Source organism: Numenius arquata, chromosome 12 (genome assembly GCF_964106895.1).
Source record: "Numenius arquata chromosome 12, bNumArq3.hap1.1, whole genome shotgun sequence".
NCBI classification, from domain to species: Eukaryota; Metazoa; Chordata; class Aves; order Charadriiformes; family Scolopacidae; genus Numenius; species Numenius arquata.
Genome location: NC_133587.1, coordinates 44,946,607 through 44,966,889, shown reverse-complemented (window position 1 = coordinate 44,966,889; position 20,283 = coordinate 44,946,607). Strand labels below are relative to the sequence as shown.

Genomic DNA, 20,283 nt, shown 5'->3' with positions numbered 1-20,283 from the left:
ACCTTTGTCAACTCATTTCAAATTCGTCACTCTCCCGTGGATATATCCCCAAATCGGGGTTTGTTCTTTTTGCAAGTGATTTAATTAGCCCACGTCTCCAGGCCCCGCTGCCGCCCACCCGGATCCTCCGCCCCGGGGATGCTGCCCCGAATCCCTCATTGCTCTTCCTCCCGAAGCCCCCAGCGAGGGGACTCGAACCACCCTGAAAGAGAGACCCGGCTTTTTGTCCTCCTTTTCGTTGATTACAGGAGGAAATCTCGCACTTCCACTGCAGAAGGAAGCAGAGGAGCCGTCACCAGGCTGGACACCCCGGACCCCCACCGGTGTTGGGGACTGCTGGGCCATGGATGCACTTCCCATCACTCTGGATGCTCTTCCCGTAACTCTGGATGTGCTTCCCATCATCACTCTGGATGCCCTTCCCGCCTCACTGGATGCTCTTCCCACCTCTCTGGATGCTCTTCCCACCTCTCTGGATGTGTTTCCCACCCTGGTCCCCAGCCAGACAACGAGGGGGGCTCCGTGTCGGCTCCCCGAGAGCAGGAGCAGCCTCCTGGGAAGATGCCGTTCCTCCTCAGGACCGTTGACACTTTTCCCTGTGACATGGAGCCTGCGTCACCCGCCCCTCGTCGCCCGGCAGAGGTGCCGTTGCTATTTTGAGGCGGCAACCGCAGCGTAGGAACCCAGTTAAACTTCAGGCTTTCTCTTGGTGCTTTCTGCTCGTTTTGAACAGGGCGGCCGAGGGCACGGCAGCCGAGCACGAGCCCGGGCCAGCGGAGACGGGGGGAGGCTCATGCCGAGCGCGGTGGCCCCCCGGGAGAAGCTGGAGTTGGCCAACGCTCGTGGTGCAAAACCAAGTTAGGGCAGAGAGGCTGAGAAGGGACCTGCTGCGGGAGCTCAGCGTGGGGCAGGAGAGACCCTGCCTCGGCAGAGGCTGCTGCAGCCCCCACCCCGGGCAGGGAAGGGCCACCGCCTCCCTGCTGTGGGCCGGCCACCGAGCCCTGGGCCACCCAGCCCCCGGCCCCCAGGGGTGGGCGGCAAAGGGGAGTCAGGATTGTCCATCACCATCCTTGGCGCCAACACGGTGCCAGGGGGCAGTGGCAGCCTGGGCTGGCAAAAGCCCCCGACACCACGGTGGTCCGACACAGGGACACCGGGGCCGGTGGGGAGGGAAAGAGGGACCTGGGTTTAACGGCCCCGAGCGACGGCCCCGGCACCCGAACCTCTGCGTGACATGGGGGGGACACTGGGGGTGACAGCCTGTGACGGGGACGGACAGACAGACGGGTGGACGGACGGCAGATCTCCTGGTTCCCGCTCACCCCCCAGCCCGGGCTGGTGAAACACGGGCTGGGAGCGATGGGGAAATGGAAAATGAGCAAAAGGAGTGGAGTTCACAAAAAAGGGGCGGACGAAGAGCAGCCGCAGAGCGGCCACACGCAGAGCCCGGTGACTCGGCAAGCGGGACCCACCCAAATAACCTGCATTTAAATAGTCAAAAATATAATCATCTCCCGGGTTATGAAACCACAGCCCCAGGGTGAAGAAACGAGGTCCTTGCTCTGGGAAGGGAAACACCCGAGAAGGATTCAGGGGCCACGCAGTGACCCAGGGGGGTGACATACTGCCCTGAGAGGGGCCAGCGCAGCGGGGAGGGTCCATCGGGGGCAGCGATGAAGAGGATGGGGGGAGGTTGCGATGAAGAGGACGGTGGGGGCGGTGATGAAGAGAATGGGTGCAGGCGGTGGATGTTTCTCCCAGTGAGATCACGCAGCCCCCCCAGTGCAGGGAGATGCTCTGAGGGCTGGGGGGGGCCGTGCAGACAGGGTGGGGGGGATCTGCCCCACGGGGCTGAAGCAGAATTTTCAGGTCGTGACTGAAGGGGTCGGTTCCAGCAGCGGCGATTCCCGCAGACGGGCACATTCTGGAAGAAAATACCCAGATCCAAGGGATCCTCCTTCGGAGGAAGGGGAGCTGCGGCTGCTGCGGAAACGGCGCAAAGAGGAGGTGGTTTTAGTGGGGGTTTCGGGGGGGTTAACTCCCAGAACACCCTCAGTGTGGATGAATCCAGGCGGAGCTTTTCTGGGCTGGACAGTCCAGAATCTCCTCTCAGCCCCGGAGGGGACGCGGTCTCGCTGTTGGTGGCCCAGCTCCCTGCTCCTCCAAGGCTTCACCACCTCCTGGTGGCCAGTAGCCCCGCTCTGCCCGGGCCACCGCCTGTCCCCGGGTCACTGGGCACCCCGGGCACCCCAGCACCAGGGCAGGGGCACGGTCCCAGCGCCCAGGACCGGTGGTCTCTGCCCAGGAGCTCTCACCAAAGAGAAGGCTCGAGGAGCGGCGTCGGGGCTGCGACACACCGTCCCTGTGACACCCACCCTCCCCGGGTGACCTGCCCCGGTTCCTCGGGGGATTTGTTTACCCTGCCCTTAAAACCGACTGTGACCGGGATCTGACAACTTTTGCTCTGCTCCGGTGCTCAGTTGTTCTCAGAAAATTATCAGACTTCGAGTTCCCTTCCTGGAGCTCCAGCAGACGATTCCTTTTCCTTCCTAAATGACTCCCTCCCTCTTTCCATCCGTTTTCTCCATAATTTCATACATGCGAAGTCAGGGCAATCCCTTTCCCAGCCGAAACGAGCCCGGGCTTTGGAGCTTTTCCCAGGACCCAGGAGCCTGTGGCTGCCGATGGGTTTTGCTGTTCCCGCAGGGATGGGAGGCTCCCCCCGTTCTGCAGATCCTTCTCCTCTCGCAGGGTCCCGCTCTCCAGAGGAGCCTTTGGGGGGAAGGGAAGGGCTCGAGGCTCCGGCACCGGGGTGAGGGGTTCTCAGGATCCCGGCCACCGAGGGAGAGAGGGAGGGAGGGAACTCCTCTGCAAACTTCTTAATTTCTACAGAACTTGCCGTCCACGGTATGAAACAACCCCTTTGGCAGCTGGGGGCGAGTGCCCGGGTCTCGCTCCTCCTCGTCCCTGCTCCTGGGGGGCTCCAGAACACCCAGACCTTGGACCCCGCACCCCAAAGCTGGATAAAAAGTAAGTATTTTCACCAATTCAGGCAATTTAGAGTTCTAAAAGTGCGTTTTTCCCCAGCATCAGAAGAGGAATAAGTCCCGTGTGGCTCTGACTGGGACAGCCCTCGCCTGGCCCAGAAGCTGGATGAGATGGGTCGATGTGATTTTCTCTGGGATGCCATCAGTCACCCCACCTTCCCTGTCCCCGCACCGTCCCCTCCCCGCACCGTCCCCTCCCCACACGCTCACAGAAAGCTCCTCGGTGGCTTTCAAGGATAATTTCTGGATGAGAGGTTGGGCTGATCCCCTCTGTGTCTCCGGTGGCCCCCAGCAGGACACAGGGACAGGGATGGGACAAGGCACGGGTGACCACCAGGAGGGAGCATCCCCTGGATGCCCCCACGGGGCTCGGGGGCACCCCGCCACCGGCAGCCCCCGGGGAGCGGGACCCTCTCGCACCACGGTGCAGTCACAGCACCGGCTCCCCCAGTGCTGCCGGCACTGGAAAAGCAGAGCCTGAGTTGGTGGGAAGGCGGAGGAGATCGGGAAGAGGAACCCACGGGAACGGCAGGGAAACAGATGGAGCTGGAGCTTCTCACGGAGAAGGAGGGAAAAAATCAGGAGAGAAGTGAAAGGCAGGGAGAGCCGCGTGGCTTCAGAGCAGGGGAGGAAGGCGAGAGCTCGGGGGGAGACGAGCCCAGGGCTCTCCAGGATACAGATGTCCAGGGATGGTCGGACGGAGGCTGTCGGTGGCCACGGGGAAACAGAATCCACTTTTTAGGGTGAATTTCAGGCTCAGAACCCAAACTTTCCCAGCGCAGGAGCGCTCTCCATCTGCAGCACTTCAGCTGACGCTGCCTTCACAAGTCCCTCAGACCGGCACCGCTGCCAAGAGGAGCGATGCCTCCTCCTCCTCCTCCTCCTCCTTCTCCTTCTCCTCCTTCTCCTTCTCCTTCCTCTCCTCCTTCTCCTCCTCCTCCTCCTCCTCCTTCTCCTCCTCCTTCTTCTTCTCCTCCTTCTCCTTCTCCTTCCTCTCCTTCTTCTCCTCCTCCTCTCCTCCCACCCCCAGACCACCCACTCCATCCATCACAGACGGAAACATCTGGAAACCACCCCAGTAAAAGGAAAGGGTCAGTGTCCACTCGGCCAGTGCCAGACCCATCTCTTGGCACGGCAGGTCCCTGCGCAGGGACAGAGACCCCGGGCCGTGGCCATGGACCCTGCATGGCCACCAGCCAGTGCCACAGCCCTGTGGGGGGCGGCCGGAGTGTCCCCACCGCCCCGGAGCCCCCGGAGCCCATCGTCCCAGAAAGGCTGGGAGCAGGGAACTGGCTGCGCTCCTCCTGACCCGGCCGGCGGCGGGCACGTGGCCAGCTCTCGTGCTGGGAGGTGGCCCTGGCAGAAGCCAGTTGCCCGCTGGCCCCCAGCAGCCATGGCAGAGCCTTTCCAGCCCCCAGCCCGCCGCATGGAACAGGCAGGAGGGGACAGACGAGGGGATGGAGCGGCATGGGGACCTTCCAGGGGGTCCAGGACAGAGCAAAAGGAGACAGGGCTGGGGAGAAGCCACCAGCAACAACCCCCGAGGTGCCCCCAGGGCTGGAGAGCATCACCCCCAAACAGAGCTGGGGATCACAGTGGGAACTTTTCCTGGGAGAGCTGCAGCTCCTTGGTCTGACTCCGGAGTGCGGAGGCAACGGCAGGCGGTGATCCCGGCCCTGTCTCTGCCGGGCACGTCGCTAAATCCAAAATCCAGAGCCGTCTGTATGAGGGGGCAGGACATCCAGCCACTGGTGGCCACTGGCCCAGGGAGGGGAGCAGTCATAGGGTGGCTCTGGGTTCAGGGAGGTGGGGAACCGCGGCTGCCTTTCCCTCCATCCTCTGCCTCCTTAATGTCACCCCCCCTCACCCCCCTCAGCCCTTCCCCGGCACCCTGTGGGGACCGGTGACACACGAACTGCCCCTGGCCATGGGTCGGGGTGTGCGGCTCCCCAGTACCTTCTCCTGGGTGCCACGGGGCAACGTGCCCTGGTCCCACCACTGCCCCAGCCCCACCACTGTCCCGGTCCCACCAGTGTGGACATAGATGTGCCATGGAGGGGGTCCCCGGTGTGGCCCCATATGGGTCTGGGCACGTCCCCAGCCCCGGGAGCTGAAGGAAGGGGTCACAGCACCCTTTGGGGTGCCCAAGGTGTCTGGGGTAACGGCACCCTTTGGGGTTCCTGAAGTGCGGTGGGTCATGGCACCCTTTGGGGATCCTGAGGTGTGTGGGGTCACGGTACCCTTTGGGTGGTTTTGAGGGGTTTTGGCCCGTTTTCCATGCCCACAGCACGCACTGAGCCGAGCGGCAGAAGCTGGTGGCGGAGAGGGAACTCCCAGCACAGGGGGATGGGCCAGTTCCCGGGGGGCATGGGGAGCCCCGGACAGGGTGGGGGTGTCTAGGGGGGGGCAGCGGTGGCAGCACCCCAGAACCGGGCAGGGCTTTGCGTTACCAAGGTTCCAGAAGAATTTTGAGCAGCCAAAGGCTCGGAGCAGCCCCACACGGGAGGATCCCGGCTGGAGCTGCAGAGGATTTAAAGAGCACAATCTGTTCGGCTCATCCAGGAGATCGAGGGGGGGGTCGGTCACTCCGGGGAGGGACTTTCGCAGGGAAATACTAAATGGCTTCTTTAATCAAGCCCAGAGAGATATATAGAAAGACTCAATCTCTGGAAGCTGAAGCCAGACAAATCCACATTGAAAATGAGACATGAAACGTTGTGGGTGCGGGGTGATTAATGCTGGATAACGAGCGCTAAACCCCAAGAGCCAGAACCCCTCAAACGGCTCTGCTCAGACACGGCTTATTTTCTACAGCCTGGAAGCGCTAAATCCCGTCTCTGCTCCCTGCACAGTACATCTATTTTTTAAATCCGCTGCTTCTCTTGCATCCAGGTCTCCCCTCGGCCTCTTCTCCCCAGCCTGCCCCTCACACGGCTCATGTCCCCGACCCCCCCCCACTTCTCTATAGATAAAGCAAAGCACAGGATGTCAAGTAAATGATAAAAAGCAGAATTGATGAGTTCGTGCTCCTTCAGCTGCGTGAGAAATTTCATCTGGAGGGTTTCAGAGAGTCATCACAGAACGGTTTGGGTGGGAGGGGACCTCAAAGCCCCCCCAGTGCCACCCCCTGCCCTGGGCAGGGACACCTCCCACCAGACCAGGTTGCTCCAAGCCCCCTCCAACCTGGTCTTGAACCCCTCCAGGGATGGGGCAGCCACAGCTTCTCTGGGCAACCTGGGCCAGGCTCTCACCACCCTCACACCAAAGAAGTTCCTCTCGATATCTCACCTAAATCTCCCGGGTTTTAACTTAAAACCCTTCCCCCTCATCCCACCGCCCCCCTCCCCAAACCCCATCCCTGGAGGTGGAGGATCTTCAGACTTAAAGACCTTTAGACTCGATCTCGAAGGTTCCTTCTGATCTAGACAAGTCCATTGTTCCAGATCAGGTGGCTCCAAGCCCCGTCCAACTGACCTTGGGTGTTTCCAAGGATGGGGCATCTCACCACCTTCCCAGGGAAGAATTTCCTCCCAGTATCTCACCCAAATCTCCCCTCTTTCAGCGTCAAACCCTTCCCCCTCCTCCTATGGCTCCCCTCCCTCATCCAGAGTCCCTCCCCAGCTTTCCTGGAACCCCCCCCCTTTAGGGACTGGAAGGGGCTCCAAGGTCTCCCCGGAGCCTTCTCTTCTCCAGGCTGAACCCCCCCAACTCTCTCAGCCTCCCCTCACAGCAGAGGGGCTCCAGCCCTCCCGGCATCTCCGGGGCCTCCTCTGGACCCGCAGCGGCCCATAATGGCGGAAGAGGGACGGGAGCGGCCTGTGGCGGGGCACGCCGGGAGTTGTAGTCCCAACCACGCGCACTGGTCGCTCGGGGGCCGCGCCCAGCGCCGTTGGGTAGGACTACAACTCCCGTCGTACCGCGCGAGAGGGGTCTTCGCGCATGCTCAGAGCAGGACTACAGCTCCCAGCGTGCCTCGCGGCGAGGCGGAAGCGGCGCGATGGCGGCAGGTGAGGGGCCCGTACCGGCCGCGGCTCCGGTCGCCCGCGGCCCGGCGGGTTGAGGTCTCCGCTCTATGGCCGCAGGTCGGTAGCCGGTGTCAACGCCGCCGCCATGGCGCTCATCGAGGGCGTAGGCGATGAGGTGACCGTGCTCTTCGCCTTGCTGCTGGTGGCCGTGGTGCTGGGGCTGGCCTGGGCCTCCACCCGCGCCCCCGAGCCCGCCGCGCCGCCCCGCCCCGCCGCCCCGCTGCCCGAGGAGGGCCCGAGCGCCGCACCGAGCCCCGCCGAGCGCAAGCCCCCCGCGGCGGCAGCGGCGGACGGAGCGGCCCCCGATGGGGCGGGGGGGCTGGCGGCGGGGCTGCGGGCCCGGAGCGGCCCCGCGCCCCCGCAGAGCCCCCAGAGCGAGGGGGACGGCGGCCCCGCCGAGCCCACCATGGTGCTGCGGCTGAAGTTCCTCAACGACACGGAGCGCCTGGCCCGGGTGCGCCCCGGCGACACCGTCGGGGCCCTGAAGAGGTGAGGGGCAGGGCAGGACGCTTCTCCCCCGGTTCCCGAGCCTCCCCCCCCCCCCGGCAGCTCCCGCCCTCCCTGTGGAGGCAGCGCTGTGCCTGTCCCCGGTGGGGCTGTCACGGCAGACGCCTCTGCTTCTGGTCACCTCGGGGGTGCTGGTGGTGAGCCAGGGGTGCAGGGTGGTGGGGGGGGTGTGTTGGTGGCCTGCTCCTGGGGGGTGAGCGGAGGGGATGGCGTCCCGGCCGGCATGTGATGTCTCCCTCCATGTCCCCCTCCCCAGGGCCTATTTCCCCGGTCAGGAGCAGCAAGTGCGGCTGATCTACCAGGGCCAGCTGCTGCGCGACGACACCCAGAGCCTGGCCGCCCTCCACCTGGCCCACAACAGCGTCCTGCACTGCCACATCTCCCCGCACAGCCCGGCCCCCGCGCCCGCCGGCCCCCGCGCCTCCGCCGACCCCGCGCACGCCGCCCTGGACGTGGGCAGCCTCGTCCTGCCCCTCTTCGTCCTCATGCTGGCTGTCCTCTGGTACTTCCAGCTGCAGTACCGCCACGTCTTCACCGCCACCGCCACCACCTTCCTGGCCGGTCTCACCCTCCTCTTCAGCTTCGTGGCCTTCACCATGTACCGCAGATAGCACGGCCCCGCGCCCCGCAGGGAGCCACCAAGCACGGAACGAACTCCCGGCTGCCCGCCGCCCCCACAGACTGTGCCCCCCCTGGGGGCTGCGGGCCTGAGGGAGCCGGTATCCGAGCGGGAGACCGGCAGCCTGCCCGCCGCTCTCTACCGGGGCTCCCGGCCGGGCTGCGCTGCCGCTGGGGCCGCAGCCGGTGCTGTGCTACCTCGGGGGGGGGGGTCCCGGTGTCCCCCCGGCCCTGCGCGGAGGGTCCGGCACCGCAGCCATCTCCACGCACGGGAGGTCCAGCCCAGGCTGGGGCTGGGGCCGCCCCCCGCGGTGTGGGGAGCCGGTGTCGGTGGGGGGGCCGCGCTCCCGCCGCTCTGTGACGATTAAAGGACTGTGAACGGCCGCGGCCTCCCGGCTCCGCTGCGCCACGGGGCACCGGGAGGGGCGGGGCTACGCTGGGGGGGCGGGGCTCCAGGGTTGGGGGGCGGGGACTCCAGGGTTGTGGGCGGGGCTAGTGCGCAGGGGGCGGGGCCTTCTCCGGCCACGCGTTCCGCAGGGCGACAGCGCGCCTGCGCTTGCGGAGCCGCCCCGCCCCTTCGCGTGACGCTCGCTCACTGGCGGACGCGTAGCCGCTATTTGCATACGGCGCTACGCACGCTGCCGGTGTGCCCGGCCCCGCCCCCGGAAGTGTGCGCCGCGCGGGGGGGCGTGGCCGCGGCCTCGGCCCGGCGGGGCTGCCGGGAAGATGGCGGACGCGGTGTCCGGGCGGTGCTGAGCGGCCGGGGCGGCGGCGGGTCCCAGCGCGGCCGCCAGCGCCATGTAGGGCCGGGACGGGGGATGGGGGGGACGTGGGGGGAGGGGGCCGGGTACCGCGGGGCCCGTCTAGGCCGGAGGGAGGGGTGGGGATGGGGGATCCGGTGATGGGGCCTGAGGGGCGCGGGCCCGGTGCGGCCCGGACTGGGGGTGGCGGTAACGGGAAGGAGAAGATCGGGGCCCGCCCAGGGGTCCCGGTACCGGGGGTGGAACGCTCGGTGCCGCCCAGGAGGCCCGGTGCCACGGGAGGGGAAGATCGGGGCGGCCCGGGGGTCCCGGTACCGGGGGAAGGGAAGATCGGGGCGGCCCGAGGGTCCCGGTACCGGGGAAAGGGAAGATCGGGGCGGCCCGAGGGTCCCGGTACCAGACAGGGATCTGTGCGAGGGGAGGGCGTGAGCCAGGGGATGTCAGGGTGGGGGCCCCTGTCCGGGCTGTGGGTCCCGGGACAACGGGACTCGTATGGGCCAGGGGAGCTCAGGGCTGGTACCCCGGCACCGGGGGGATCTCCGTGGACAGGGGGACCCCAGAAGAGGGGCTGTGCAGGGCTGGTACCCCAGCACCGGGGGGGTCCCAGCCTGCCTCCCCGTGTCCCCCGCTGGCTCCAGCTGCCCCAGAGGCAGGATCTGGCCCGTCCCCTCACCCCCGCTCTCGTCCCCAGGGTCTCCCGGTTCTCCGAAGCCTCTCCAGCCGCCCTGCCCTCGCCATGCTGCGCCTGCTGCCATGGCTCCGCGCTCTGACCCGGGAGAGCGTGCGGCCCGGCGTCCCGCGGGGCCTGGCTGCTGCTGACCGGAGCGGGGCCGGGATGTATCCCGCCTGCTACTGCGCGGGCAAAGGCAAGGGGCGGGCGGTGCTGCTCCCCCTGGACCCCTACGGCCATGGGCTGCTGCACCCCTTCCCCCCGGACGCCTACAGGACTCGAGGCCACGGCAAGAGGAAGAGCTGGAACTTCATCCACGAGAAGATGAGCTACGACACCTTCTTCACCATGAAGCGCCTGATCGAGCGCTCGCGCAGCGTGGGGGAAGTGCTGCGGTGGGTGACACAGAACCCCGGCAAGGTGTCTGCCAGCCACTACCCCATCGCCCTGCACAAGCTGGGCCAGCTCCTGCAGCAGCAGCAGGGCCAGGCCGCGGGGAGCGGGGAGAGCCGCGGGCCCGGCCCCATGCTGGAGCAGCCCGAGTTCCAGACTCTCTGCCAGGCCATCATCAGCGGCTGCTCCAAGTTCGACAACTTCAGCATCGTCAACTGCCTGTATGCTGCCGCCGCGCTGGGTGAGTGTCCCGGGCTACTGGCGGCCACGGCCAGTGATGGGGACAGGCAGGGCCGCAGGACACGGGCTGGGGCTTGGGCTTGTGAGGAGAAAGGAGAGCTTGCCAGTCTGGCTGCCACAGAAGGAGGAAGGGCAAACTGGAGCCGGTGTCTGGGCTTCCATGTGGATTTATGTGTGCTGGTGGCTTTGTAGCGGAGGGGGCCGTGCCCTTGGGAGGAGGAAGAGGAGGAGGCTCTGTTGGGGTACGCAGGGAGACGGGGGGGCTTAACAGCTCAGGGGGCTCGGCTGGCTGTAGCCCCCGGCATGGTGGCCTTTGGGCAGCCCAGGCAGTGGCCAGCGCTGCCTGGGGGCATCGGGACAAACCGCTCCTTGAGGTTTGTTCCAATCCCTGAAATCCAGGAAGCGTCTGAGCATGGGGGCGCAGGAGGCGAGGGCCTGGCTCAGCCCTTCCCGGCCACCAGCCCCGTGGGGCTCATTTCCAGCAGAAAAGGCTTGGGCCGGTTGGGGTTCCTGCGCAGCAGCAGCAGCCTCTGGGCAGGGGGGGGCTCCCGGGGGGCTCCCCCTTGGCTGGCTTTGGTCCATGTGGGATCTCCTGCTGCGAGGATGGGGATGACGCCCGCCCGGCCCCTGCCCCACGCTGTTTGCTTGTGGTGTCCCCCCCGCAGCCGTTCGCGGGGCCCAGGCCCTGCTGGAGCCCCCCGGGGTGAGTGCAGTAACTCTAGACCCCACCGAACGAGGCGGGGGGAGAAGTTCCTGCTCTCCCCCCATTCCCCATCTCCCGGCGCCTGGTGTTTGTTGACACTGAGCTGCAGGCGCCGCTCCCCTCAGCTGGGCGCCCCCCCAAAGCCCTGGCTTTGACCCACACTTTGTTCTCGCCGGTCGCCCCCCGTTCCCCCCCGGCTCCCCATGCTCACCCGCTCATTAACAGAAGCGCTCAGCCGCCTTTGGGGCCTTTCCTCGGGAACAAAACAGCTGCTCAGACTAATTCTTCACTTTCTGCCGTCTGAGTGATTTGTGATTAATGGTAAATCCCAGTGCCTTGCCCCACGCCGCCTGCCGGCCCGCAAAGCCCCTGTCGGGGGGCTCGGGGGGGGCCCGGCCTCGCGCGGCGCTAACGCTTCGTGTCTCTCCTGGAAATATCTCTCCTGACAAACGAGGGGTGGCCTTTGCTTTTCCTTGTCACCACGCTGTGCCTGGCCCCTTGTCTTTGCCTGGCTGAGTAACGGGTCTGGAGCTGGAGGGAAGCGTTTTCCCCAGGCCCAGTTTGGAAAACTAAAACTGAACTGGAAAATGGGAGAAGGTTGGGAAAGGGACAGGATGAATTCCTGCCGTACAGGGGCAGATTTTATTTTGGGAATGTGTCTACGTCTTACTGGTTTTCCAACCAAAACTTTTCTTTCCCAAGTGCTTTTTGAGGTGTGTTATTTATCTTTAAGAAGTTTGAGGCTTAAATAAGCCTTGCTTTTGGGGAGGGACCAAAGGACGTTGGTTGAGCGGGTGGGGATAATCCAAGGGCTCCCCGTGGCCGATGTTCTGGCCAGGCTTTGCCAAACCCATCCCCTTTCCCACCTCTGCTTTGGTCCCCGCTGCGGCAGACCCTCGCTCCGGGGGTGACGACGAGGGCCGTGCCCGGCGGGGACGCGAGGCAGGGGGGGGGTCGGGGCGTCCCTAACCCCGTCCCTGCGGCAGGTCTGCCCGGGGAGTCTCCGCTGGTGCGGGTGCTGGAGGAGGAGTCCCGCAGCCGCCTGGGCCGCTTCAACCAGAAGGACGTCTCCATGGTCTTCAGCAGCGTGATGAGGCTGCACCCCTCCAGCCCCCACCCCCTGGTGGAGTCCTGCCTCAGCAGCCTGGAGCGGCACCTGGAGAAGGAGCGGCACCCCCAGACCCTCTTCCTCCTCCTCTCCTACTACCGGCTGCGGGCGCAGGCGCTGCAGGGACACCCTGCCTCCGACCAGCAGCTCATCAACAACCGCAAGATCCTGCGCCTGGTGCGGCACACGCTGGGGCAAGTGAGCGCCATGCGGGAGCACGAGCTGGCCCTCTTGGACGAGATGCTGGCCCTGTGCGCCCAGGAGGCCAACAACAAGGCCCTGGAGGCCATCTTCAGCTCTCAGCTCTTCTATGAGAACCGCCAAGAGCGATTCATCCGCAGTATGGCAGGTGAGGGCAGGCTCTGCCGGGGTGTGCCGGGCTCCGACCCTGCGCTTGGTGGCCTCAGAGCCTCTGTTCTTGGCCCAGAGGACACCTGGGCTTGTGATAGGACCTTGCAGGGCCCGCAGCGGTGGGGCTGGAGCAGGAGGTGCTCTGCTGTGGCCACCCTGTCACCACGTCCCCAGCTGAGCCCTCCCCAGGGCTCTGAGTCTGCCTCACCTCCTGGCTGGGGGCAGCTTTGGTGGGGTTTCTGCGGAAGGACCCCCCCTTCTGTGCCCATTCCAGCTGCACCTTCTGGGCTCAGGGGCTGGGGATCTGCCCCGGCTTCTCCCCGACCCCATAACTCGATGGTTTTTTGGAAGTTGCCTGGGTTTTGGGAGAGACGGCTGGGTTTTGTTGTCTCCCTTCCTACCCTGGTGGCTCCTGGAGAGCTGTGGTTTGGCCAGAGTCACGGCCCCCCTCTGATGGACAACTCATGGATGGAGTTGGGTTTGTTCTCTGCAGAGTGGCTGCCCAGGAAGGCGGAGAACCTGACCCCCTACACCATGGCCCTCATTGCCAAGTACGTGGCCCGGCACCGGCTGCGCGAGCCCCGGCTGCTCGATACCATCGCAAACTTCCTGCTGAAGCGCGGGGAGCAGCTCGACAGCAAGGTGAGCCTGGGGGGGTCCCCGGGGCTGGGGGCAGCCACCTCCCTTCTCTGCCACCAGGATGGGGCATCTCACAGAATCCCAGAATAATATGGGGTTGGAAGGGACCTCTGGAGATCATCTCCTCCAACCCCCTGCCAGAGCAGGTCCACCCAGAGCAGGTCCCACAGGAACGTGTCCAGGGGGGTTGGAATGTCTCCAGAGAAGGAGACTCCACCACCTCTCTGGGCAGCCTCTGCCAGGGCTCTGACACCCTCACAGCAAAGAAGTTCCTCCTCATGTTTAGGTGGAACTCCTTATATTCAAGTTTGTGCCTGTTTTCTCTTGTCCTGTCCCTGGGCACCACTGAGAAAAGACTGGCCCCGTCCTCCTGACACCCACCCTTGAAGTATTTCTAGGCGTTGATCAGATCCCCGCTCAGTCTTCTCTTCTCCAGACTAAAAAAGACCCGAGTCCCTCAGCCTCTCCTCATCAGAGAGATGTTCCAGGCCCCTCATCATCTTTGTAGCCTGTGCTGTACCCTCTCCAGCAGTTCCCTGTCCTTCTGCAACTGGGGAGCCCGGAACTGGTCCCAGTGCTCCAGATGGGGCCTCCCCAGGGCAGAGCAGAGGGGGACGATGACCTCCCTCCACCTGCTGGTCACACTCTTCCTGATGCCCCCCAGGATGCCCTTGGCCTTCTTGGCCACCAGGGCACATTGCTGGCTCATGGGCATCCTGTTGTCCCCCAGGACTCCCAGGTCTTTCTCCTCAGAGCTGCTCTCCAGCGGGTCAGCCCCAACCTGTCCTGGTGCAGGGCGTTATTCCTCCCCAGGTGCAGCACCCTGCACTTGCCCTTGTTGAATTTCATCAGGTTCCTCTGCCCAACTCTCCAGCCCGTCCAGGTCTCTCTGTGTGGCGGCACCGCCTTCTGGTGTGACAGCCACCCCTCCCGTCTCACCGGGGACCGGCTCTGCCCCGGTCCTTGGTCCTGCGTCTGACACCCCTCTCCTCCCGCCCGCAGGTGATCCAGAAGCTGGTGTTTCCCTTCAGCCGCATGAACTACCGCCCCTCCAACCACGGGGAGCTCTTCCCCAAGCTGGAGGCCATCCTGGAGCAGAAGGCAGGCACCTCGCCCCTGGCCACCGTCAACATCCTCATGTCCATGTTCCAGCTCAGCCACTTCCCCCAGACCGTCCTGCACCAAGTCTTCTCCCCGGCCTTCATCACCAACGTCATGAGTATGTCAGGCCTCTGCCGGGGTAAACCCACCCGGGGCTGGGCTGGAGGTGGGTTTTGGAAGCGTTGGGCAGAACAGAACCCCTCGGGAGTGCGGGTGGGCGAGGAGGGGGTCCCGGGGCTGGGTTGGGGGATCCTGCTCATCCCTTCTCTCCCCGCAGGCAGCCCCTACGCGCTGATCGTGCGCCGCTACCTCTCGCTGCTGGACGCGGCGGTGGAGCTGGAGTTCCGCGACTACAGCGGCCCCCGCCTGGACCCCCGCTACCGCGTCCTCATGTTCGAGCACGCCCTGACGGCCGACGAGGCCAACAGAAAGTACAGGTGGGCGGTGGGGGGGCACAGGGGGGCTGGGGAGGGACAGAGGGGGCTGGGGAGAGGGAAAGGAGGGCTGAGGGGGAAACGGGGGGGGGCTGTCCCAGGGGGGCAGAGCACAGCTGGGAGCATGGTGGCCTCCACAGGGCACCCCCCTGCCTGTCCCCTGTGGGTGGGCAGTCGGTGTCACCTGGGACACGTGAGGGTGACCTTGTCCTGGGGGGTCCCACCGGAGGAGGGCCCGGAGAGGAGCAGTCTGGAACCACAGCGCTGTTTAGGCTGGAAAAGAGCTTTAAAATCATTGAGTGCAGCCGTAAAGGTGACACTGCCGGCCCCAGCACTAACCTGTGTCCCTCAGCCCCACCTTTGCATGTCCTTTAAATACCCCCAGGGCTGGTGACTCCAGCGCTTCCCAGTGCCTGACAGCCCTTTTGGGGAGGAAGGACCCTTTTGGGGAGGAATGACCTGCTCTTGGTGCAGCGATGCCGGGGGGAGCTTTGCTGCTGGATGAGCTGAAGCGTGTCCCCTCCTTGCCCCAGAACCGTGGAGCCCAAAGCTCAAGGCTCCCTATTTCTCTCTCCTGGGAGCTTTCATGTCTCTGTGCGGATATGCCGGGGGGGGGGCGAATGCGGAGGGACAGTCTGGGGGCCCTCCCCTGACCCCCCCGTGTCCCCTCAGTTACAAGGGGCTGGTGGCCGAGGCGCTGCGGCAGCTGGTGGGAGAGGAGTGCTACCGGCAGGATGAGGTGCTGCCCCCGGGATACTGCACAGGTAGCGGGGCTGGGGGGCTGCCCGCCGGGTCTGGGGGGGCTGTGGGTGCAGCAGGACCCCTGGGTGCAGGGGGAGGCCCGGGGGAGGGAGGTTATTCAGGGCAGAGCTAGATCTGGCTGCTTTGTCACTGCCTTCCCGGTGATGCTGCCTTCCCTGGTGCTCTGGGACGAGGGGGGGGGCTCAGCTGGGCCAGTGCAGCGGGGGGTCCCTCTGCCCCCTGCCTGCCGGGCTGCCTGGCACAGCCTCCCACTCCGGGGCAGGCGGGGTCCCCGAGCCCCTGTCCCATCCGCAGGGGGCTCTGTCCCATCCAAGGGGGGTGTCTGTCCCGTCAGCAGGGGGACTCTGTCCCATGCTGGGGGGGTCTGTCCCGTCCTAGGGGGGTCTTGGGCCCAGCGCTGATCCGTGTCCTCTCTCCCTCTGCAGATTTCCTGCTGTGGATCAACCGCTCGGGCACGGTGCTGCCGCTCTCCCGCGTCCCCGCCGCTGCCAGGGCTCCCTCTGCCCTCCCCGCCGCCCCCCCTGCCCCCCTGTCCCTGCGCTCCAGCGTCCTGGCCCTCACCTCGGACTTGCAGGACTTTGCCCCCTTTGCTCCGGAGGCGCCCAGCAGCCCCCCGGCCCCCCGGGAGAACAGCCTGGCCGGGCGGTTCCTGCCCTCCCTGTGCCCTGCCCCGGGGGGGCCCTGCTTCCAGCCCCCCTCGGACTATTACTGCGGCCTGAGCAAAGAGTCTTCCCTGGAGAGCCAGGGCAGCTCCACGCTGAGCAGCCCCTCCGAGTGCCTCTCCGCACAGCCCCCCGCCACCCCCGACTGCTCCCCCCGCGGCTCCTCCGCCGCCACCCTCTTCCAGTTCCCCATCGGAAAGATTCTGGAGGAGGAGGAAGAGGAGGAGGAGGAGGAAGAGGAGGAAGCTGCTGCCGGCCGCCCCGGCCATGACCGCAACTGCTTCCAGGGAGAGCAGCCCCAGGAGGAGCCGGCAGAGAGGAGCCCCCCGCCCCCCGAGGACGCCTGCCCCCCGCCCTCCCCGTGCCGGCCCAGCCCCAAGCGCGGGGACGGGCCACAAGGAGCCGAAGAAATTCAGAGGTACCAGCAGGGACCGTCCCTGTCCCCCCCCCACTGTGCCCACCATGGCACTGGCTTCTCCTCCCGCCCCCCCCCCGGCCATCGCCCCCTGAGCCTCCCCCTGCCGGGCGCCCGGTGGCAGAGCCCTGGCCCCGCTGTCCTGGCCCATCACGGCTGCTGTGGCCCCCACGGGGGGGAGGGGGGCTGCCCTTGGTCCCCCACGGCTCTGGGGAGGCCGCTGCCCGTCCGGGGGGGTAACGCTGCCCCCGCTGTGTCCCCTGCAGGGTGGTGCTGTCGGTCAATGACAAGTGGCACTACTGCCAGAACTCCGACATACTGGTGGGCTCGCGAGCCATGAGGGACCGGCACCTGCGGCTGCTGGGCTACTCCCTGGTGCAGGTGAGGGGCTGGGGGGGCTGCTCCCTTCCCCCACCCTTCTTTTTCCCCCCCTTCCTTTCCCCTTTCCCCCCCTCCCCCGGGCAGGGACGGGGCTGCAGAGCTGCCATCCCCGCTGGAAACGCTCCAACCGGAGCCGTCCTTCCGCGCTCGCTGCTCGGGAGAGGAAGCCCTGACTCATCCTCACGGCTCCTCTTTGCCCTCCCCCGTCCCACCCCAGGAGTGTTTCGGGGGGGGGGTTGGGGGGTGATACCAGCCCCCGTGGGACGCGCTGGCGAGGGGACGGCAGGGATCCCTCGGGCAGACCGGAGCCCGAGGGGAGAGGGGGCGCGAAGGGGACGGTGGCCCAGCCTGGGCCCGGCAGGCGTCTCGGCCGCGGGGTCTCGGGGTGAAATCGGGGGGGGGGGCAGAGCTGGGGCTGCCCCCCGGGGCCGCGATCCCGGCTGTCGGTGCCACACCGTGGCTCTGGCCCCTGCGGGAACCTCCCGGGGGTGCCGTTTCGGAGCCTCTTTGGTCACAGCCCTCGGCTGGTCCGTGGCTGCCGAGGGAGAAGCCCTGGAGCCTCCGCCATTGTCTTCAGGTTGTTTTTGGAATCTCCAGGTGTTGTTTTAGGGTGTGCGGCTTCCGCGGGGCTCGGGGGGGGGGGGACTTGGAGCTTGTGGACGGAAAACAGCTCAGGAATGCCGGGCTCTTACCTCTGTTCATTCTCCTCGGGTGATCTGAGTTACAGTCAGAGAATCCCCCGGGCAGCCCCCTAACCCTTCCCTAAGACCTCTTACCCACCCCCCCCGGCTGCCGCCCCCCCGCTGCCGCCCCCCCCCGCTGCCAGCGCCGAGCTCCTCCTGGTTCCTCCTGCTTCGGTCTCTGGGAGGTGCAGAGCTGGGGAGCCCGTGTTTGTGCCTGGCTCTGGGGGTCCTGTGACAGGCTCCGGGGTTTCCCTGCGGATCCCCCCGCGCTGGGGCAGGACCCGCTCCCCCGGTGTCCCACCCCCCCGTCTCCCCCCCGCTGGAGCCCAGAGTGGTGGTGTCACGGGGAGGGGGTGTCACAGGGAGGGCTCCTCACCCCCCCGAGGGTCCTTGCTGTTGGCAGGGCCCCTGGAGACCATCCCTGGAGCCGGTTCCCCGGTCCCGGGGCCGGTGGGGGTGTGCGTGTCTCACAGGGGGGTTGTTTTCTGGGTGACCTCCCCCCGGCTCGGGGCCGGTGCTGCTTCACCCCCACCCGAAAAGAGGGTTTCCTTAGGGCTGGGGGGGGGGGGGGCAGCTTTTTCTGAAGTTTAGGTGGGATTTGCAGTATCTGAGGTTCGTGCCCTGCCGCCGCTGAGACTGCTCTGCCTGGACCCTCTCCCAGCGGGTGTCTGTACCCACAGATAAGGTGCCCCCCCCGGATCCTTTTCTCCTCCAGCCCTGCCAGCCCCTCCTCCCGTCCCGCAGCGTTAGTCCCGTACCCATCGCTGTGGCCCAGCACCGACTCGCTCCGCTCCCCCCACGGACCCTCAGGGGTGTCCCTCGGAGCTGGGGGGCAGAGGAGGGTCCCGTCCCCCCGCCCGGAGCCAGGGCTTCCCCCTCCCATGGGTCAGGACTTGGCCCTTTCCTTCCTCCGGCCCCTCCGGGTCCTTCCCGGCGGCAGCAGGAGGGTCCGGCGTGTCCTCTCCTCCCCGTCCCCCCTCTCCCCGGGCACTAACGAGGGCACTAATGAGGGCACTGGAGGGCTCTCGCTCCCGTCGGGCGCTAACGAGGGCAGTAAATGCCGCTTGGCCCCAGCCCGGCTGGGGGGGGTGCGGTGGCCCCAGCTGGGCTCGGTGCCTCTCTTGGCAGCTCAACCCTCTTTATGTTTAATTTAAGGCCGTCTGGTGGCCGCCTGCCCGCTCCCTGCCGGCTCCCGGTGCCTCCTCCCGGCCACGGGGAGCCGGGGCCGCCCGCGGTCACCGCTGAGGCCACCGCCGGCCCTTCCTCACCCCCGGCCCCCGCTTGGAGCCCCCACCCTCGGGGCGGGGGGGGTGCTGGGGCAGGGTCCCCTCTCTCAGCCCCTTCCTTGGTGGTGGTTCCCAGGTGGATGTTCTTCTCCCAGCTGCTCCTCGCCGCCGGCGACAGCTCTTCTCCCTGGGGAGGCTCCGGGTGAGGACACGCTTCCTCCTCCTCCTCCTCCCCCCGAGCAGCGCCCGGCTGTGGTGGTCCCAGCTGTGGTGGTCCCGGCTGTGGCCCCGCTCGCCCCCAGCCCCTTGGAGCAGCCGTGGGTGCTGCTGGCCCTGCCCTGCTGTCGGGGGGCAGCCCCGGGGGGAGCAGGGCCCTGGTTCTCCAGGAGCCGGTGGGGAAAAGCCCCCTCCTTGGCCGGCAGAGTCCTGGGTGTCACCGTCTGCGGCTCCCGGGGGGGCCGGGGCCTCTCCCCGCGGCCTCGGGCCACCCCGGGGTGGGGACACCCTGGCCCCCAGGGCCTTCCGCAGCAAATGGCCCTTTTGGAGACCGGGTGTTTCCAGAAAAGTGCCGCTTTGTCCCCAAACTGGTACCAGGGGGAAGGGCAGGGACCGGGCCCGGCCCTGCTCCCACCCCGTGTCTGTGTTCGGCCCGTGGTTGCCCGGGGCCCGTCTCTGGTTGCCCAGGGCCCATGTTTGGTTGCCTAGTGCCCCTGTTTGGTTGAGCCCTTCTGGTTGCCCAGGGCCTGTGTTTGGTTGCCCGTGGCCCTTTGCGGGGGTGTTTAGCTCCGGGTGGGATTTGCTGTTGGGGGGCAGGGAGCGCTCCCCGCTCCACAGGCCGAGGTCCAGTCCCGCTTTCCCGGGGGGTCTCTGCTCCCCCCCCCCCCCCCCCACCATACCCCCTCCCCGGGCAAGCGGGGGGGGGCGCTGGTCCCGGCACCACCTTTTCTCTGCAAACTGGGGTGAAAACGGTGCATTGGGGAGGAACTGCGCTGGGCTTGGCTCGTTCTTGTGGCCCTTTCTCCCTGGGGGCTGCTGCCCCCCACCCCGCCAACGGGCAGCAGAGGGGGGGGACATCCCTGTGCCCTGGCTCTGCCCCCGGGGGTGGTGGGACGTGGGGCTGGGGCTTCTCGGCTCCTCCCGGGTCCTCCCTCCCCTTGGAAGGAGCAGCCACGGTCCCCCTTCCCCTCGGAACAGGGTCCCAGTTCTGCCCCCCCACCATGGAGGGGCTGTTCTGGGCGGCCACGGGCTGGGGGGGCAGTGATGGTGGTAGTTGGAGGTGGTGATGATGTTTGGTGGTGATGGTGATGGTGGTTGATGATGATGATAGTGATGGTGCTTGGTGATGGTGGTGCTTGGTGATGGTGGTGCTTGGTGATGGTGGTGTGGTGGTTGATGATAGCGCTGATTACGCTGGTGGTGATGGTGGTGATTGGTGGAGGTGGTGATGGTGGGTGGTGACGGTGATGGTTGGTGACGGTGATGGTTGGTGACGGTGATGGTTGGTGACGGTGATGTTGATGGTGACAGTGATAATGGTGGTGATGATGATGATGGCCT

The 20,283-nt window shown here is 66.4% G+C and overlaps 2 protein-coding genes across 2 annotated transcripts; both read left to right on the top strand.

The window, feature by feature from the left end:
- The first annotated feature begins 7,157 nt into the window (after positions 1–7,157).
- On the top strand, positions 7,158–8,190 carry TMUB1 (transmembrane and ubiquitin like domain containing 1). Its single transcript, XM_074157508.1, has 2 exons — positions 7,158–7,561; positions 7,836–8,190. Exons 1-2 carry the CDS (start codon positions 7,158–7,160, stop codon positions 8,188–8,190), a joined length of 759 nt encoding a protein of 252 aa, XP_074013609.1.
- A 908-nt stretch (positions 8,191–9,098) lies between these two features.
- Positions 9,099–18,745, top strand: FASTK (Fas activated serine/threonine kinase). The gene is made up of 10 exons (XM_074157661.1): positions 9,099–9,188; positions 9,650–10,262; positions 11,951–12,421; positions 12,917–13,065; positions 14,065–14,281; positions 14,441–14,600; positions 15,270–15,361; positions 15,785–16,439; positions 16,703–16,817; positions 18,656–18,745. Exons 1-10 carry the CDS (start codon positions 9,099–9,101, stop codon positions 18,743–18,745), a joined length of 2,652 nt encoding a protein of 883 aa, XP_074013762.1.
- The last annotated feature ends 1,538 nt before the right edge of the window (positions 18,746–20,283 follow it).

Excerpts from the sequence above, each read along its gene's own strand:
- TMUB1 (XM_074157508.1), top strand. The coding sequence starts at position 7,158 with ATGGCGCTCATCGAGGGCGTAGGCGATGAGGTGACCGTGCTCTTCGCC. Across the intron at positions 7,562-7,835 it reads ACCGTCGGGGCCCTGAAGAG|GGCCTATTTCCCCGGTCAGG; the intron begins GTGAGGGGCAGG and ends CCCCCTCCCCAG.
- FASTK (XM_074157661.1), top strand. The coding sequence starts at position 9,099 with ATGGGGCCTGAGGGGCGCGGGCCCGGTGCGGCCCGGACTGGGGGTGGC. Across the intron at positions 15,362-15,784 it reads GCCCCCGGGATACTGCACAG|ATTTCCTGCTGTGGATCAAC; the intron begins GTAGCGGGGCTG and ends CTCCCTCTGCAG. Across the intron at positions 16,818-18,655 it reads TGGGCTACTCCCTGGTGCAG|GCCGTCTGGTGGCCGCCTGC; the intron begins GTGAGGGGCTGG and ends GTTTAATTTAAG.